The sequence below is a fragment of the Bos taurus genome, chromosome X (assembly GCF_002263795.3).
Source record: "Bos taurus isolate L1 Dominette 01449 registration number 42190680 breed Hereford chromosome X, ARS-UCD2.0, whole genome shotgun sequence".
Lineage (NCBI taxonomy): Eukaryota > Metazoa > Chordata > Mammalia > Artiodactyla > Bovidae > Bos > Bos taurus.
In genome coordinates, this window is record NC_037357.1 from 3,418,194 (window position 1) to 3,433,341 (window position 15,148).

At 43.4% G+C, this 15,148-nt stretch overlaps 1 protein-coding gene across 5 annotated transcripts in view; it reads left to right on the top strand.

The window, feature by feature from the left end:
• LONRF3 (LON peptidase N-terminal domain and ring finger 3) overlaps nt 1-13,384 on the top strand; it is a 39,407-nt gene extending 26,023 nt beyond the window's left edge. For 2 of the 5 annotated variants that reach the window (XM_024987830.2, XM_024987831.2), the window contains 6 exons: nt 440-561; nt 2,385-2,576; nt 2,855-3,013; nt 3,901-4,063; nt 5,092-5,241; nt 8,547-13,384. In XM_024987830.2, coding sequence (XP_024843598.1) covers nt 440-561; nt 2,385-2,576; nt 2,855-3,013; nt 3,901-4,063; nt 5,092-5,241; nt 8,547-8,702 — 942 coding nt within the window. In that variant the 3' untranslated portion in view covers nt 8,703-13,384. The other 3 variants (XM_010821326.4, XM_059883320.1, NM_001191134.1) reach the window with 3 other exon arrangements.
• The last annotated feature ends 1,764 nt before the right edge of the window (nt 13,385-15,148 follow it).

The window sequence follows — 15,148 nt, forward strand, 5'->3', positions numbered from 1 at the left end:
TTAAAATTGCTTTTTAGTTCCCTGAACCATTTGACCACGGACTTGCAGCATATCTCAAGTGGAGAACATTCTGGGAGCTTATAAACACAATAATCAGAAAAAAGGAAAGGAAAGGATTGTCTCCCTTAATTGACAAAAAACATGATCATAATCAATTTCAGTGTTTTAGGAAGGCTATGGCATTTTTAAAACTTCAATGCAGGTGTTTTTCCTTGTTAAAATATTTTTTCTAATTATAAAAGTAATTCATTGCATGTGTTTTTTTAAGGTAAACTCTAACCTCCAGAGATTATATACATTATGATCATATGAGCTGCCAATGTGTCTATCAACGTTACTCCAGTATGTTGGTCACTGAAGTGTTCTACTGATTACATCAGCAGTGCTTTGTATTTCTCTGATGACTGCATAATATCTAACTGCCTTGTTCCCCATGTAGTGCTTGGCATCAAGAAAGTACAGCAAAAACGTCATAATGGAAGAGCTAATAGCTAAATTCCTTCCAGAAGAACTCAAGGAACGAAGGAGGCTTTATGAAGAGGAAATGGAAGAACTTTCTAAGTATGCACACTGCTGTTTTCAGTTTCATTCACGCCAGCTCATAGAACTGAAAGTGCACATATCTTCCCCATTTAATGATACCATGCTGATAGCTTGAAATTGGCCACAGTGAGAGTGTTGACACCGTGAAAATTGGCAAATGCAGTAACAAGGACTTCCCCTCCCCACCCCTAGAAAGCTGATTGTTCATTTACCAGCTCACCACTGAAGAAACTTAAGTCAAACCACTGACCAGGTTATTGGCACTAGTAGCTGGGTGTCATGGGCAGGATTAGATTGGAATACGTTATCAGGGGAACTGAATGAAGTATAGTTGACCCTTAAACAACATGGATTTGAATCATGCAGTTCTACTTATATGTGGATTTTTTTCAGTAGTAAATACTGCAGTACTGCATGATCCAATGTGTGGTTGGTCAGATCCATGGATGCTGAACCGTGGATAAAGATCAATGAAAGTGAAAGCCACTCAGTTGTGTCCAACTCTTTCTGACCCCATGGACTATACAGTCCGTGGAATTCTCCAGGCCAGCATACCGGAATGGGTAGCTGTTCCCTTCTCCAGGGGATCTTCCCAACCCAAGGATTGAACCCAGGTCTCCTGCATTGTGGGCAGATTCTTTACCAGCTGAGCCACCAGGGAAGCATGGATAAAGAGAACTGGCTCTAAGTTACATGCTGATTTTCAACTGTGCAGAGGGTCAGTCCCTGTAACCCCCGAGTTGTTCAAGGGTCAGCTATATTCTGAAGACAGTCTTCAGATACATAAGGAGGTTCTATGAGGTAAAGAACTTTGATGTCAGTCAGACCTGGGCTTGTGACACAGTTTTGCCACAAAGTGAGTAGACTTCATGACCTTATACAAGTCACTTAATGTCTTTGGGCCTCAGTTTCCTCATCTGTAACTTGGGGATAATAGTAGTTCCTACCTCAAGGACTCACTATGAGGATCAAATGAGCTGGTGCAGAATAAGCACTTAATAAAAGTAATGGTAAGAATGCTTCTGGTTATTATGATTCCTCTTCCATCACAGGTGTTGTGAGAGGTAGCGAGTAGGGGTGAGATGGAAGTAGGGCTCCAAACTCTCTGCCTCAGGTAGCAGAAAAAGCAGCGGGAAGTCACTAATTTCTGCCTCTCGTACTGCTGCCCACTCATCTCCCCATTCCCAGTGGAATTCTTACAGTGTTCTGAGGATGAAGTTCCCGAGGAGGCTGTTCTGGGTTTATGCCCACCCCATAGAAAACATTGTTAAACTGAAACCAGTTCGTTTGCACCTCTCCCTTTGACTAACATGTTTCCCTGGGAAGCCAGAAGTGCAGTCCTTCTTTTCTCATTGACATATTAGATCTACTGCAGGAGTCTTTATCTTTCTTTCTGATATTAAGTTCACCTTGAATCTTTCTGAACCCTCTTCTCATGTATCATTTAATGTCTTATTAATAAAAACTGGAATTTACTGGGGATATTCCTTTAGGGGAATCAAATTTAATCCTTTTGAGATTTGGGCAGACAATCTTATATTTGTTGGCAGGTTTAGGTTCAGATGTCCCTTGGATTTACTGGACAAACAGAACTGTGATCGGGAGGAGCTGGCCTGGTTGGTGGTTCTCCATCAGGCTGTGTCTGAATCTTCATGGGCACAGATTGAGAGGCAGACTCGTAGGTCTTGATTTCAGAGCCACTGCACCAGAGTCTCTGGGAGGGCGAGGTGCAGTGGCCAGGTTGTCTGTGTTTAAGGTCCTCCAGTGACTCCAATGCACAGGAGCATTTGAGCATCACTGGGCTATATTACTTTTGCCTCTCTACTGCTCCCTCCTCCCAGCTGGACCTGCCATGCACATCCTCTGGGAGCTTTGCAAATGGGAGATGCTCACAGGGATCTTGCAGAGATTTTCCCACCATCCCTCTGGAGAGCTGGGTTCACTTTTACCACCAGTGCCCTTCCCCATACTGCCAGCAAGACACCTGGAGAGATTGTTTGGAGTGGAGAGTATGAAAGAAAGAAAAATATGAGGTATAACTATCATCGACAATGTTAAGGTACTAGACAACTTCATTACCCAAATTAGAATGTATAGAATATCCATTTTAATCATAGCCCTTAGGCTAACCTGTGCATCAGGTAATGGGACTCAGCCTACAGCATCAGATGCATTTTACTATTTTTTATCAGCTGTCCACACTTTATGCCTCCTTGTCTTCCTGTGGGGGATCCACATGGTGAAATTCGACCAGCCTTTCTCTGTTCTGCTCCCATGCTGTGAGATCCATGTCATTTGCTCTTCCTGACAGCTTAAATAAGAACGTGCCTATTTTCGTGTGCACCATGGCCTACCCCACGGTTCCTTGTCCCCTGCACATCTTTGAGCCTTGCTACCGTCTGATGATCCGTAGATGCATTGAGACAGGCACACGACAGTTTGGCATGTGCCTTGGAGATCCTGTCAAAGGGTAAGCGAGGAATTAGGTGCGTCAAGGGAGGTTGGGTGGAAAGGATTTGTGGTCTTACTTCGGGGCCCTTCCAGGTGCGTTTGTAAGGATCAGGATCCCTCTGGCCCCTAGTTTTATCATGTAAGAGGCTGCCTATTTAAAGGCACCCCAGGATCAACCTTTTGTTAAATGGCTGATACATATTCTAAAACTTGTTTTATAAGAGTATGAGCCCTGGAATTAAACTGCCTGGGTTCATATTCTGGCTCCAGCCTTGGAGGAAGTTTGACTTCGGGCAAATAACTCAACCTTTCTGTGACTCCGTTTCCTTATCTGTAGGATGTGTACAATAATAGTACCTACTTCTCTGGTTTGTTGGAAGGACTGGGGAGTTAATAATGCACATAAAGTACTGCTGCTGCTGCTGCTGCTAAGTCGCTTCAGTCGTGTCCGACTCTGTGCGACCCCATAGACGGCAGCCCACCAGGCTCCCCCGTCCCTGGGATTCTCCAGGCAAGAACACTGGAGTGGGTTGCCATTTCCTTCTCCAGTGCATGAAAGTGAAAGTGAAAGTGAAGTCGTGTCCGACTCTTAGTGACCCCATAGACTGTAGCCTACCAGGCTCCTCCGTCCATGGGATGTCCCAGGCAACAGTACTGGAGTGGGTGGCCAGTGCCTTCTCTGATAAAGTACTGAGTACAGCACAATAAACGGTAACAGTTACACATTAAGATCAGTTTTCACACAAGCATTGCCTGTGGTGTTATTGCAGCCATAGACCCTGGGACAGACAAGAAGGCAGAAGTCCCTCAAGACACAACATGGGGTATAAAGATGGAGTGGGGATAGCGGGCAAGGGAAACAGCTTATCGAGAATTTACTTTCATAACTCCATTCCCTCTAAACAGGTTTGCAGAATATGGCTGCATCCTAGAGATCAGAAATGTTCAGTTCTTTGCTGATGGCCGCTCAGTGGTCGACAGCATAGGCAAGAGGCGCTTCAAGGTCCTCCATCAGGGCCAGCGGGATGGTTACAACACAGCTGACATCGAATACATTGAAGACCAAAAGGTGAGGGTGGCCGGTGCCAAGAATTCTGAAGCCAGGCTCTCCATGTAGCTTGGCAGATCAAGATGATTGCAGGAGGATTTCTCGGCACTGATGGAAGCCTGGGGATTTCTTCCCCATCTGCTGCAGCCACACTGAATGCTGCCGGGTTGCAGTTCAATTGTGGAGCAGCAGTGCACAGCCGTGTCCAGCCTTCCCCTGCTTACTTGCTGAGTTGTATCTGTGCATGAAAGGTTCCGAGCCAGATCAACCCTGCAGCCCATTCACACTGGAATTGGGTCTCTGCCAGGGATACCAAGATCTGGAGCTCAATCTACGTGTGTGTGTGTGTGTGTGTGTGTGTGTGTGTGTGTGTATATATTTGATTTATTTATTTATCTTTTACAACTTTTTCCTTTGAGACAATTGTAGATTCACGTGCACATTTCTATTTTTAAACATGCAACGTGGCCAAGAGCCCTTCCTGATAATCCATCATTCCATTAGGGAGAAAGAGGACATGTCCAGTTAATCCTGGGTTTTCTGAATTAATGGGTAAATTATCGCATAATCATTGATATTTATATTCACTACATAGTACAAGAGTAATAAACATTTGCTCAGTGAATAAATGTATTTGCCTTGGAAGATAGAGTTACATGCTGAGACACAGACACATTCATGTCCCTCTTCCCAGGGAGCAATGGGAAAGCAGATGTCAAAAATGAAAAGGAGAGAGGTGTGAAGCAGCACAACCTAGCTGAACAGCACGCATCCACTCAGGCCAGTTTGCATCGCTAGTTTTCTATATGTCTGGCTGTTTCAGCTCATTTACCCAGCTGAACCTTTCTCCAATCCACCACCCTCAGCAGTATTTCCACACAGTCCATCATCCAGCTGAAGAGCCTTTCACACATTACACAGCAGACAACCAGAAGGGTGAGCCTTCCCAGAGGGCGGCAGGAGGGATGCTCAAAGAGCCATGTGTCAAAACGGGTTCTAGGTGTGATGGAGAAGCTACAGAACACTTCCTTCTACTTTGGTACTTTCAGGTTCAAGGAGAGGATTGTGCTGAGCTCATGGGATTACATAGCTGTGTTTATGAGCAAGCGTCATCATGGTTCCATTCCCTCAAATCATCTCTGAAGAACCGGATACTCAGTCATTTTGGCCCAATGCCAGAGAAGGATGCTGACCCCCAGGTATATGAGAATGTCTTTTTGTAATCAGTCATTCCCACCAGGTAAGAGAGCCTGGGTTTTGTGATTAGATGGGTGTGTGCTTTCCATCCAGCAGATTTAGTGTAGAGGGTTAGATGGATCCAAATTGGTCTCATTTGGCTAGGCAATGGGCATCATGGTTAAGAACAAAAGGACCCCAAGTTAGACTTGGGGTAACTAAAGTAAAGCAGTAGGAATTTGGATCAAAGACAGGTTTTGAGAGATTAGTTAGGTGAGAGGATGGGAACACAGGCACCATCAACAGAAAAGTCTTTCATGGGAGTCCAGATGCCCACTGTGGTGATGTGTTAGGGTGACAGGAATCACAAAAGGCCAGGCCTAAAAGAAGGGGATCTAGGGAAACTGAGACCAAAGGCTGCCATGTCTCAGGGGCTTCAGAACTCTCTTCCTGGTTGCTCTCTTCCCCATTGCTCAGGGCCAGCCACCTTTCAGGCTCCAGCTGCAGGACCACAGAAACTTTCCATACCCAGCTCCCTCGAAGCTTAGCCCTGGAGGTCTAGACCCTTATCATTGTCCTTGTTATGGATGAGCAAGTTTCCTGAGAAAACTGACCCAATCCTTAAATCTACCCTTTTCTCTACTATAAAAGAGCTCACTAGATTCTAACAGATCAGTCTATTTCCTGGAGGGATAGGTCCATGTGAGAGATCCAGCTACAGATCAGAAAAAAGCTCCCCAGGAAAGTGACGGTAGCTAATTTTCCTTAAGCTTTCCATGCCTAGTGTAAATCAGGGAATACTGTCTCTCTAGGACAAGATTGGAGGTGTTGTAGTCAAATATTAATATTTTCACACCATCACCTTTCCACATTCTGAGCTAGCTCTGCAATATCATCCCCATAACTTCCTTGATTCTTGACTTATACTCATTGTTGACTCTGTCACAATAGTTAAATAGAGTATGTAGGTTCTGACATCCATGCTAAAAGATTGATCCTCCTTACATGTGACCTTGGGCAAGTCCTTTCCCTTTTGTCAACTTTCCCCCCATCTCTGAAATGAGGGAGGTAGACGACGACGTCTCTAAAGTTCCTTCTTCCTCTTGCCTTCTGAGGCTGTAAAACACCAATCTCTTCCCTAATGGGCTGAAGTGCCTTGTTTTCTCCAGACCGCAAATGTGGCTCCTTCCCCCTATTCAAAGGCATCATGAATGTTGGAGGGAGAAGGGCAGTTAATGCTTCCCAGTGATCAGGCTCCTGGCTCTGGGCCAGTGTGACTCATGATTATGACAGAGCTCTGAGAAAGCTCACGATCAAGTTGAATATTCCCCTTCATCTTCTGGAAAGCATTCTCCCCCAGTCAGGCAGAAGATAGAGATCAGTAATGGTGACAGCATCTTCCATAAAAGAAAACACAGATGCCACAGAGCGATTCATAAGGGCTCAGTGACACAGAAAGCTGAAACCTTGGGTTCTGTTTCATTTCTTATGAGGACTGTTAACGTGTTGCTTTGGCAGCAGCAGCAGAAAAAAAAAATCACATCTAGTTTGAGCAATTCAATTCTATAAGCCCCAGTGGTGCCATTAATAAGAATGTTCTAAGGCTCCAGAGGGGGTTTCTTAGAAACTGCCACATGTATTAACATCAGCTTAAGTATCTTTCTTAATGATCTTGGGAAATACAGTTCAGGATATGTCGATCTAACATTCAGAACTTATCAGAGGAGGGAGGAGATGTTACAGACTGCAGCGAGGGACAAAAAGAATCCAAATGAATCTAGAGACATAGAGAAGCAAAGAGGAAGCAAGGGTTGGGAGAAAATTAGGTGACCAATTTGGAGGCAAATAATCCCATGTGTAGATAGTTTGACCAGAATGTGGTTCTCTGCAGTCCTAAAGCCAACCTTCCCAAGGATGTGGGCAGGAAGCTCATTTGCGGCTTAGCAGGAAATAAGTTGGGTTTCCCTGGTGGCTCAGTGGTAAAGAATCCACCTGCAATGCAGGAGACATGAGTTTGATCCCTGTGTGGGGAAGAATCACTGATGAAGGAAATGGCAACCCACTCCAGTATTCTTGCCTGGAAAATTCTATGGACACTGGAGCCTGGAGGGGTTGCAAAAGAGTCAGACATGACTGAGCAACTAAACAATAACAAACAAGAAAATAAGTCATCAATGCCTACAATGTGTGCCTGGGCCACTGCTGACAGAATTTTGGTGCAGGATTTCTGTGGGGTGGGAAAGCTCTTTATCGAGGAAACCTGGGGTGGAATATATTTCCATGTGACTGTGTTTTGCAATTGGAATTTTTGCAAAGTTTTCCTTTGGGACTGTGAACCATTGGCTCTGGTTTTTGGGGAGAAGCTAACTGTGGCCCATATAGTGACCTGGCATATGTAGACTCTTGCCTTCAGCCAGAAACAGGGAAAGGAAGGGAGGTAAGAGACACACAAAGCCTAAGAGGCCATAAGAACTGAAGGCTCACATGCTTTGCACACCAGGCCAAAGGGCCTAAACAGAATCTAAGAGGTGGAAGAGGCTGAATAGTCATCTCTCAGTCTCCACGGGGGATTGGTTCCAGGAGGCCCCTTCTATAAAGTGATGCAGAGCAATGAGTACAACCAGCCGTCTGCATCTACAGGTTTCACTTCTGCAGATTCAGCCAACCAATTTCAATCCGTAGTTGGTTGAGTCTGTGGATATGGAGGGCTGACTGCAGTAGCTAGTTCAGCTCATGAATTCACACTGGCTAGAAGGTATGGGGTATTTGTTAAGGTATCAATGTGTCTGCTTTAACCACTACCAAAAATAACTGTAGTGTAAACTAGATAGAGAGCAAAAGTCATAGAGATGGGGAGCTAGGGCAGCCGTATTCCGTGAGATCTTCAGACACCCAGGCTCATTCCTGACAAAGCTCTACCCTCCTGTAACTGCTGCCCTCATCCTCCTGAGTGAAGAAAGTGATCATCACTATGTCCACACTCTGGCCAGGGGAAAGGGAGAAAAAGATGAAGGCGAGGGCACATGTCCCTTTCCCAGAGAATGACCCAGAAGTTATACGCATCAATGCCTCTTACATCTCATTAGCCAGGACTTTGTCTTATGGCTGCAAGGGAGACTGAGCAATGTAGCTTCCCCCCGTCGGCCCCAGTGGCTGTATGCCCAGCTAAGATAAAGGGAAATAGATATTGGGAATGGGGTGTAATTAGCAGTCTCTGCCATACACAGAAGCAGTTCCACCTGGATTGTTTCCTGGCAGCTTTGGAAGCCTGCAGACTGGGATTGCTTCTGTGGGAATAGGATGAACCCATACCATTTCTCTGTTGCAGATCAACCCGAATGGCCCAGCCTGGTGCTGGTGGACGTTAGCGGTTCTTCCACTGGAAAGCCGAGCTCAGCTCCCGTTCCTAGCAATGAGGTCCCTGAAGGATCGGCTGAATGGTATTCGGCGAGTCCTGGCCTTTATATCCCGAAACCAGAACTAGTGAGTGGATTGCTGAAAAGGAGCCCCCACGCTCCCCCACCACTGTGGGGGAGTCATCTTGTAAATATATCTAATTGCAATAACATCTTAGAAGGAAGTATCAAACAGAATCACTCTCCTGCTATTGATCAGAGAGAAATTAAGTGAAAAGACCAGAAAAATGTGATCTGTTTGCAACTTTCTTCCTGAAGATGCTTCTTGACATGCTGCACAACTACATGCACAGCAGAGGTTGTTTAAGAGCCCAGAAGAAAAAAAATTTTTTGATTTTGACATAAAATTTTCTCAAAGTTTAAAGTGGTTTTGCTTTAATTTTCTGTCTTTCATAGAGGAATGACTGTGTGGTTGAAATGTGATACCCAGTTCCTAATCATGTTGTTACATTATCTTACTGACTTTTGAGATCTCATTCCAAATGTTTTAAGATTTTATATAGCATTGTGTAAAATAATGTTCATAGTTCTTTCTGTTTTAATAATTTATTTTTTGCACCACAATATCTTTTTTCCCCTACATGTGTGTTTGTAACTATTTAAGTGTGCATTACTGAAAAATACTGCTTTATTTATTGCTGTGGTTTACCATGTACCTAGGGGGAAGTAACAATACTAGAAATGTGTGGTTTTTGCTTTAATGGTTTGTGCTACATGTGACCCCAGTTCTTGAACCATTTCAGTATCTATCCAATTGGATGCTTAAAGTTCAGCATCATGCTAAGATCATCTATCTTTACAGATGCTATTTTGCTTTCAATTTGAATGCAACAGTAGAAAACACTTATGGGATTTGGCATAGGTTATGGAATAAGCCAGGGTGCAATAAAAATAATCCATTTGCTATGGAGGTAGGATGAAGGAATTATTTTTCTGGACTCAAGAGATGAATTAGAGGAGTATATTTTATTACAATCTCCCCGATGCATTTATTTCAGCAATCTAATTATATCTTAATTTCTCTCCAATTCAGTTAGAATGGGAAGGCAGGAGAATATGTAACTCTTCAGAGGTGATGGTTTTCAGTCTGGCATGTCACAGCCATGCCCAGTTAGCCTCCATACCCCGCCTCTTGTCAGTCAGGGTTGTGAGGATCATGGCCTGGCTAGCATGTGTGGAAACACTTGATGAGGATGGTTCATTATTAAAAGTGTAAAGAAACCAGGAAAAAAAGATGTAGAACCCTTTTAAAAAAAAACTCTCAAACTACCTTTTTGCTTTTTAAGTCTTTTCAAAGGAAGCAGACAGTTAATCCATTATTTTATATAAACATGATCTTCCCTCCTTGTTGTGATGGGCTCAAGATTTCAACACAGGGGAGGAACAGTGATAAGAGGGTAAGAGTGAGGTCTTGTTTAGCTTGCTTAGTGCAGTTTGGTTTCTTTAGTGCCAGGACAACCTGAAAACAGGAGTGTTATAACAACCAAGTGAAAAGATTAGGGCAGGGAAGAAATGAATTGTGTTATTCCTACCTTCACGTAAGTAATCCCCCATGTGACTCTGGACAGCTGTGATGCTTGACTCATGTGCAGCCCATCCACTCTGTTCCCGTGAGAGGTTATTGCCGCAAGTAATCAGCCTGACTTCTTCCATTACCACCTGTGGCCAGAAACACAAAAGGGAGAATGAGTTGATCCAGGCAACAGAAAAGAGATTCATGTAAGCAGAAACCAAATAACCTCTTCTGCACTTTCTTAACGAACACCGTGTTGTCAGAACATTGTGGTCCCAGGTTGGGTGTTTGGAGCCCAACTGGGCCAGTAAAAAATGGAAGTATAGGAGTGATTACTGCCCACGCAAACTCTCCCAGGCTCAGGGAGGAGGAAATGAAAGGCTCCCGTTCGCACCTGGTGCCCAACCAGATGGTCAGAATACAGTCCTAGGACAATAGTTTCCTATTATCTGGCATAAATGCAGCAGAGGGTCATAAGTGTCTCTGATGCTAGATGTGTTACTTTTGTGATTTCAGTTTTTCTGAGAACCAGTTTGTCATCTAGCAAATGGTGATGACGAATACTGCATGTAGGGTTGTTATTAATACAACATTAAGTGAGATAATATACATACATCACTTAGCATAGTGCCTAGCACATAGGAGTCATTCAACAAGTAACTGCTATGATTAGATTATTCATAGTTACAGAATATCATCAGGGGCTACATTTCCATAAAACCCTGCCTTTACATACAATACCCATTTCCAACCCCTTTACAATTGGTTGAGGGAATTCACACCCCTGATTTTCAGACCATAACTTGATGATTTACATGTAATTCTTTTGGGGGTCAAGTCTGTTTGGGAAAGTGAAAAGACTGGAAAACAAGTGAGGGTTAGAAATAAGGGGGAAATCCCATGCCAGCAAATTTTCCCTCTTTCAAGAGGACTAAAAAGTAGTGTTGTTTGGAGGTCTAGAATTTCTGGTAAAATGGAATCCTTAAATTCTAACTCCATAGAATAACCAACTCATCACTTCTTGCTCTCCAAAATGTATAAAATTCCACATCATAGGATATTTCACATTGATGAGTGAGGACTAACTGTAGCAATAGATCTTGGCTAGGCCGACATGCACTTGCTTCCCAGTACCCTTGGTACACATTTGGATTGTTTTATAGCAAGCTTTTGTTTCAGTAGTGGTGGGAGGCAAGGTGCAAAGCTAAGCCTTGACTTTCTTTGATATGTACTTGAATGGGGTAATCAATTGGACATGACTATTTTGCTGCTTGTGAATTGATTTTGCTGCAAAGCTTAAGAATAAAGAGCATACACAGTAAAAACATAAAATTAAATCTAGGCCAGAAGGACAAGACTTCCCCCTTGGTAGTCAGTGCCATTTATTCAGCTAGTTTATTGTGATTGACCTAGTCTTTTCCTAGTAGGTTATTTTCCCTGTGTGTGTGTGTGTGTGTGTGTGTGTGTGTATAAAGATGTATATAGGTGTATATAGATGTGCATATATATGTGTGTGTGTGTGTTTGTGTGTGTGTGTACTTGTGTATATATATATTAGGTACCAAGCAGACATTATGCCTTTCTGCTTTGTACTGTACTATTATTGCTGCTAGCTAATAACCAGCAAAATGTAGAAAATGAAAAATGATAAAAGCTAATTTTCTGTAGATAACTTGGAGAAAAGAGTGCTTGCCCCTTCTGTAGCGGGGTAGAGAACTGACTATGTCAACAATTCGCCTTTTCTGAAGGACGACTGCACCTAGCCCACTGCTGCGTAGCACTCTGGGGCTAGCCAAATCACCGCGCATGTGGCGCTTCCAGTTCTGCTTGTGGAGCTGGACTGGGTTCACATAGTCCCCTGTGACTGGGTGTTGCAGCGGTGGAGCTCTGAGGCTGGTTCACAGCACCCAGAGGTCTCTCACTGCCAATAGATCACATACTGTTGATGGACTGGAACCCGTTGGGAACTATGTTTCCCTTCACCAACTCCTTTTCCAAGATGGGAGTGTTATTCAGGGACTCGTTCCTTGAGTTCCTAACATGTTGACTTTGCATCCATTTCTGTTTCCCAAAGCAGAATCATAGCAGAGATGTGCAATCGAGATGCAAATAGAAGGCATCCCAAATAAGAGAAAAGGACAGATTTTCAGCCCATTCTTGGGCATGAGGAATGAGGTTTTGATTTGATCGAAGACAGTTCTGAGAAGCAGCCGGCTGCATGGCCTGCAATTTGTGGCCTTTTCTGAGTGCAAGAAAGAAGGAAAAGGAGCCAAGTCAAATGTATGCATTTGGTTCCTCTTAGAATGATAGCTCCCACTGTTCAACTATTTAATAATCTGGATTATGCACAACCAGAGGTGAAATGAAGACATTTCCCCTTACAAATGGGTGTTTTCAAATGCGTTAAGTTAACCTTGAGAGAGAAGTGCCTGTAATCTCTGTTCCTGGTGTCATTTTAAAGCTTTTGCTTCGTGATTGTGTAGCCGTTTAAAACCTTGTCGCAGCAAATGTGATTAACAAGTTTACAAAGCAACACTGTAGCTTATGCTTCATTTTAAAAGTTGCTTGACATTTATCTATAGTCAAAGCAATGATAATAAACAACAACAAAATCAAAGGAGAGCAAATAGTTCAGTGTGGCTTCATAGGCTTTACCTTAGATAAACTAGTTCCATCATTTTATGCAGTTCTTGGTAATGCCAGGATTAAAATATCAAGCAAGCCATTTAAACAGTGGCAAATGTGTCTTTGTGTTTGTAATTCCCATTGTTTGTTAAGCAGCCATTTTACTCTTGCATTGTAATGACCCAAACGGGGAATAAATATAATGCTTCTTTTTTTTCTTCCCATATTGCTATTCAACTACCTCTATATGCTTGTTGTCTCTTTAGGGTCTTCTTTCCTCTAAATCTATACAAATGAAGTTTCAGCTCATCTATGTTGTAATAACAATGTGATAGAGACAGTCTCTGTGAAAGCTTGTTGTTCATTTAAAAATGTTTCCTATTGTCTCACTTTGTATCTAACACAACTCTACCCATACTGTAGGGCAAGAATTGCCCCAATGACTTCAGTATTTTTTTGTCAGAAGCTGAACTGAAAACGATAAGAACATCGATTTTGTTCTTGTTCCTGTTGGTTGTAATACATTTGACTGGAAGATGTTTCAAGGAAATAGACATTATGTATGTGACAGCGAGGCAGGTGTGAACTGATTAAACTAATTGTTTAAAAATGCACCAGAAAAGCTTGTTGTTACTAATTATGTTGAAACTTTTTGCTAATAACCTGCCACTACTTTGTCAATCCGTTCATATATTGGGTTTGTTTAAAGCAGAGCACAATACCTAGTATATTTTCTTTGGCATGATAAAATGTTCATGAAAGCAAATTACATGTTTTTATTTTGATTCAATGGTGTCTCAACAATAGGCTGAAGCTAAGGCCCACAGCATGAGCCGTTTGACAGGAAAACTGGTCAAATTGGCTAGGACAGTGAGTGATGTTGACTGAGCTGACACTGGCGTAAGAGCTTCAGTAACATCTCACCTCCTTTAGCATATGGGTGTTAGTCTCATGCCAGTGAGGACTTTACACAGGTTCCATTTTACCGCTGAAGAAAAAAAAACATAGGAGTAGAACAATTAAAAAACTGATAGAAAACTCCACTTGGGCCTGACCTTGTTCTTTGTAGCAGAATCTTTCTGGTAATTGAGAAAAATCCGAACTCCTACCAGCCAGGTCCCAGAGGGAATGCTTGGTTCTGTTGGACATGGCCCTTCTATGCCTCATTTGCTGCTCTCTGGTTCTCATGAGATAGAGCACACACAGGCCAAAGGCACAGTCTTCCCTTCAAGGCAGGGCTTCTGCCCAGAATGCCACCTAATTCTCTCTGGAGAACTGGATTGAATCATCTAAAAAGAAGGTCTTGTTCGATCAAAGCCAAAGCCAACATTTCTGCTTTCTGTCTTCTGGGATCCACCCTTTGAGTTCCCCACAGCCAAAGATGCCTCCCTAGAAGGAACTCCTGGTCTCAAAACAAAACAGGAGCCAGAGAAGGGATGGACAAATGCCCTCAACCCACAGGCTCCCAGATGTTTAAACTTTCCTGTCCCCTCTTATGTTCTATGATTTCTTCACTCCTAGGAGGGACTGGGGTGGGATGGGAAAAAGCTGATGTCAATACTCTCCATATTGCTTTCCAGGCAATGCAGAAACTTCCCAGCAAGACTTGTCCATGGTCAGCCCACTGCAGAGCCATGCCCTGGTCAAGGCAGAGGAGGGGGAGGCCCCAGGGAGCCCTGCTCTAGATCTCAGAGTTCACCTCTCCCACCCTTTCCAGTTTTCTGCTACTGATCTCCCCGTTTCAATTGATCCTCACATTGACTGGTCAGTCATGTTTACTGTCCAGACATGTATGACCCAATGTCATGGTTGCATTACAAAGTCCTAAAAAACCCTTTCCTCTACTTAGTGAAGTGCTTCCCACTAGCCCCCCTGCAAAACACCACCTACCTCTCAATAAGTCAATATCAACAATTTCTGGATACCACAAGTGCAACAAAATTAAGTCCCCAAATAGCTTACTTAACAGAAGTCAAGTTTTGCTATAAAATCTTGCTTCTCTTGGCTTTTAGAGGTGCTTTATGGGACCATCCAACACAGTCACAGGAAAAGGGGAGATCACTGACCCTTTGGACCATGTGCTTCTCCTACAAGCTCCAGTGAGCACTTTCATAAGAGGACCAGGGCTGCGGGTTGGGAGAGCATGAAGTCTACAAATGGAGTTAAGCACTTTGGTTTCAGCAGTCTACAAGGATGAGTTCCAACTGGAGGGAGGGAAAGAGGAAAAGGTTAATCATGACAACTCACGTGACTTCCTTTTACTGCCTTCTGAGAAGAACTTCATGCATCCTCTTCTCATGGTGACTGGATTTGATCTTCCATCCTGGTTGGGGATGCCACTTATGCCCAAACCAAGACTGAAGTCATGTCTTGAGG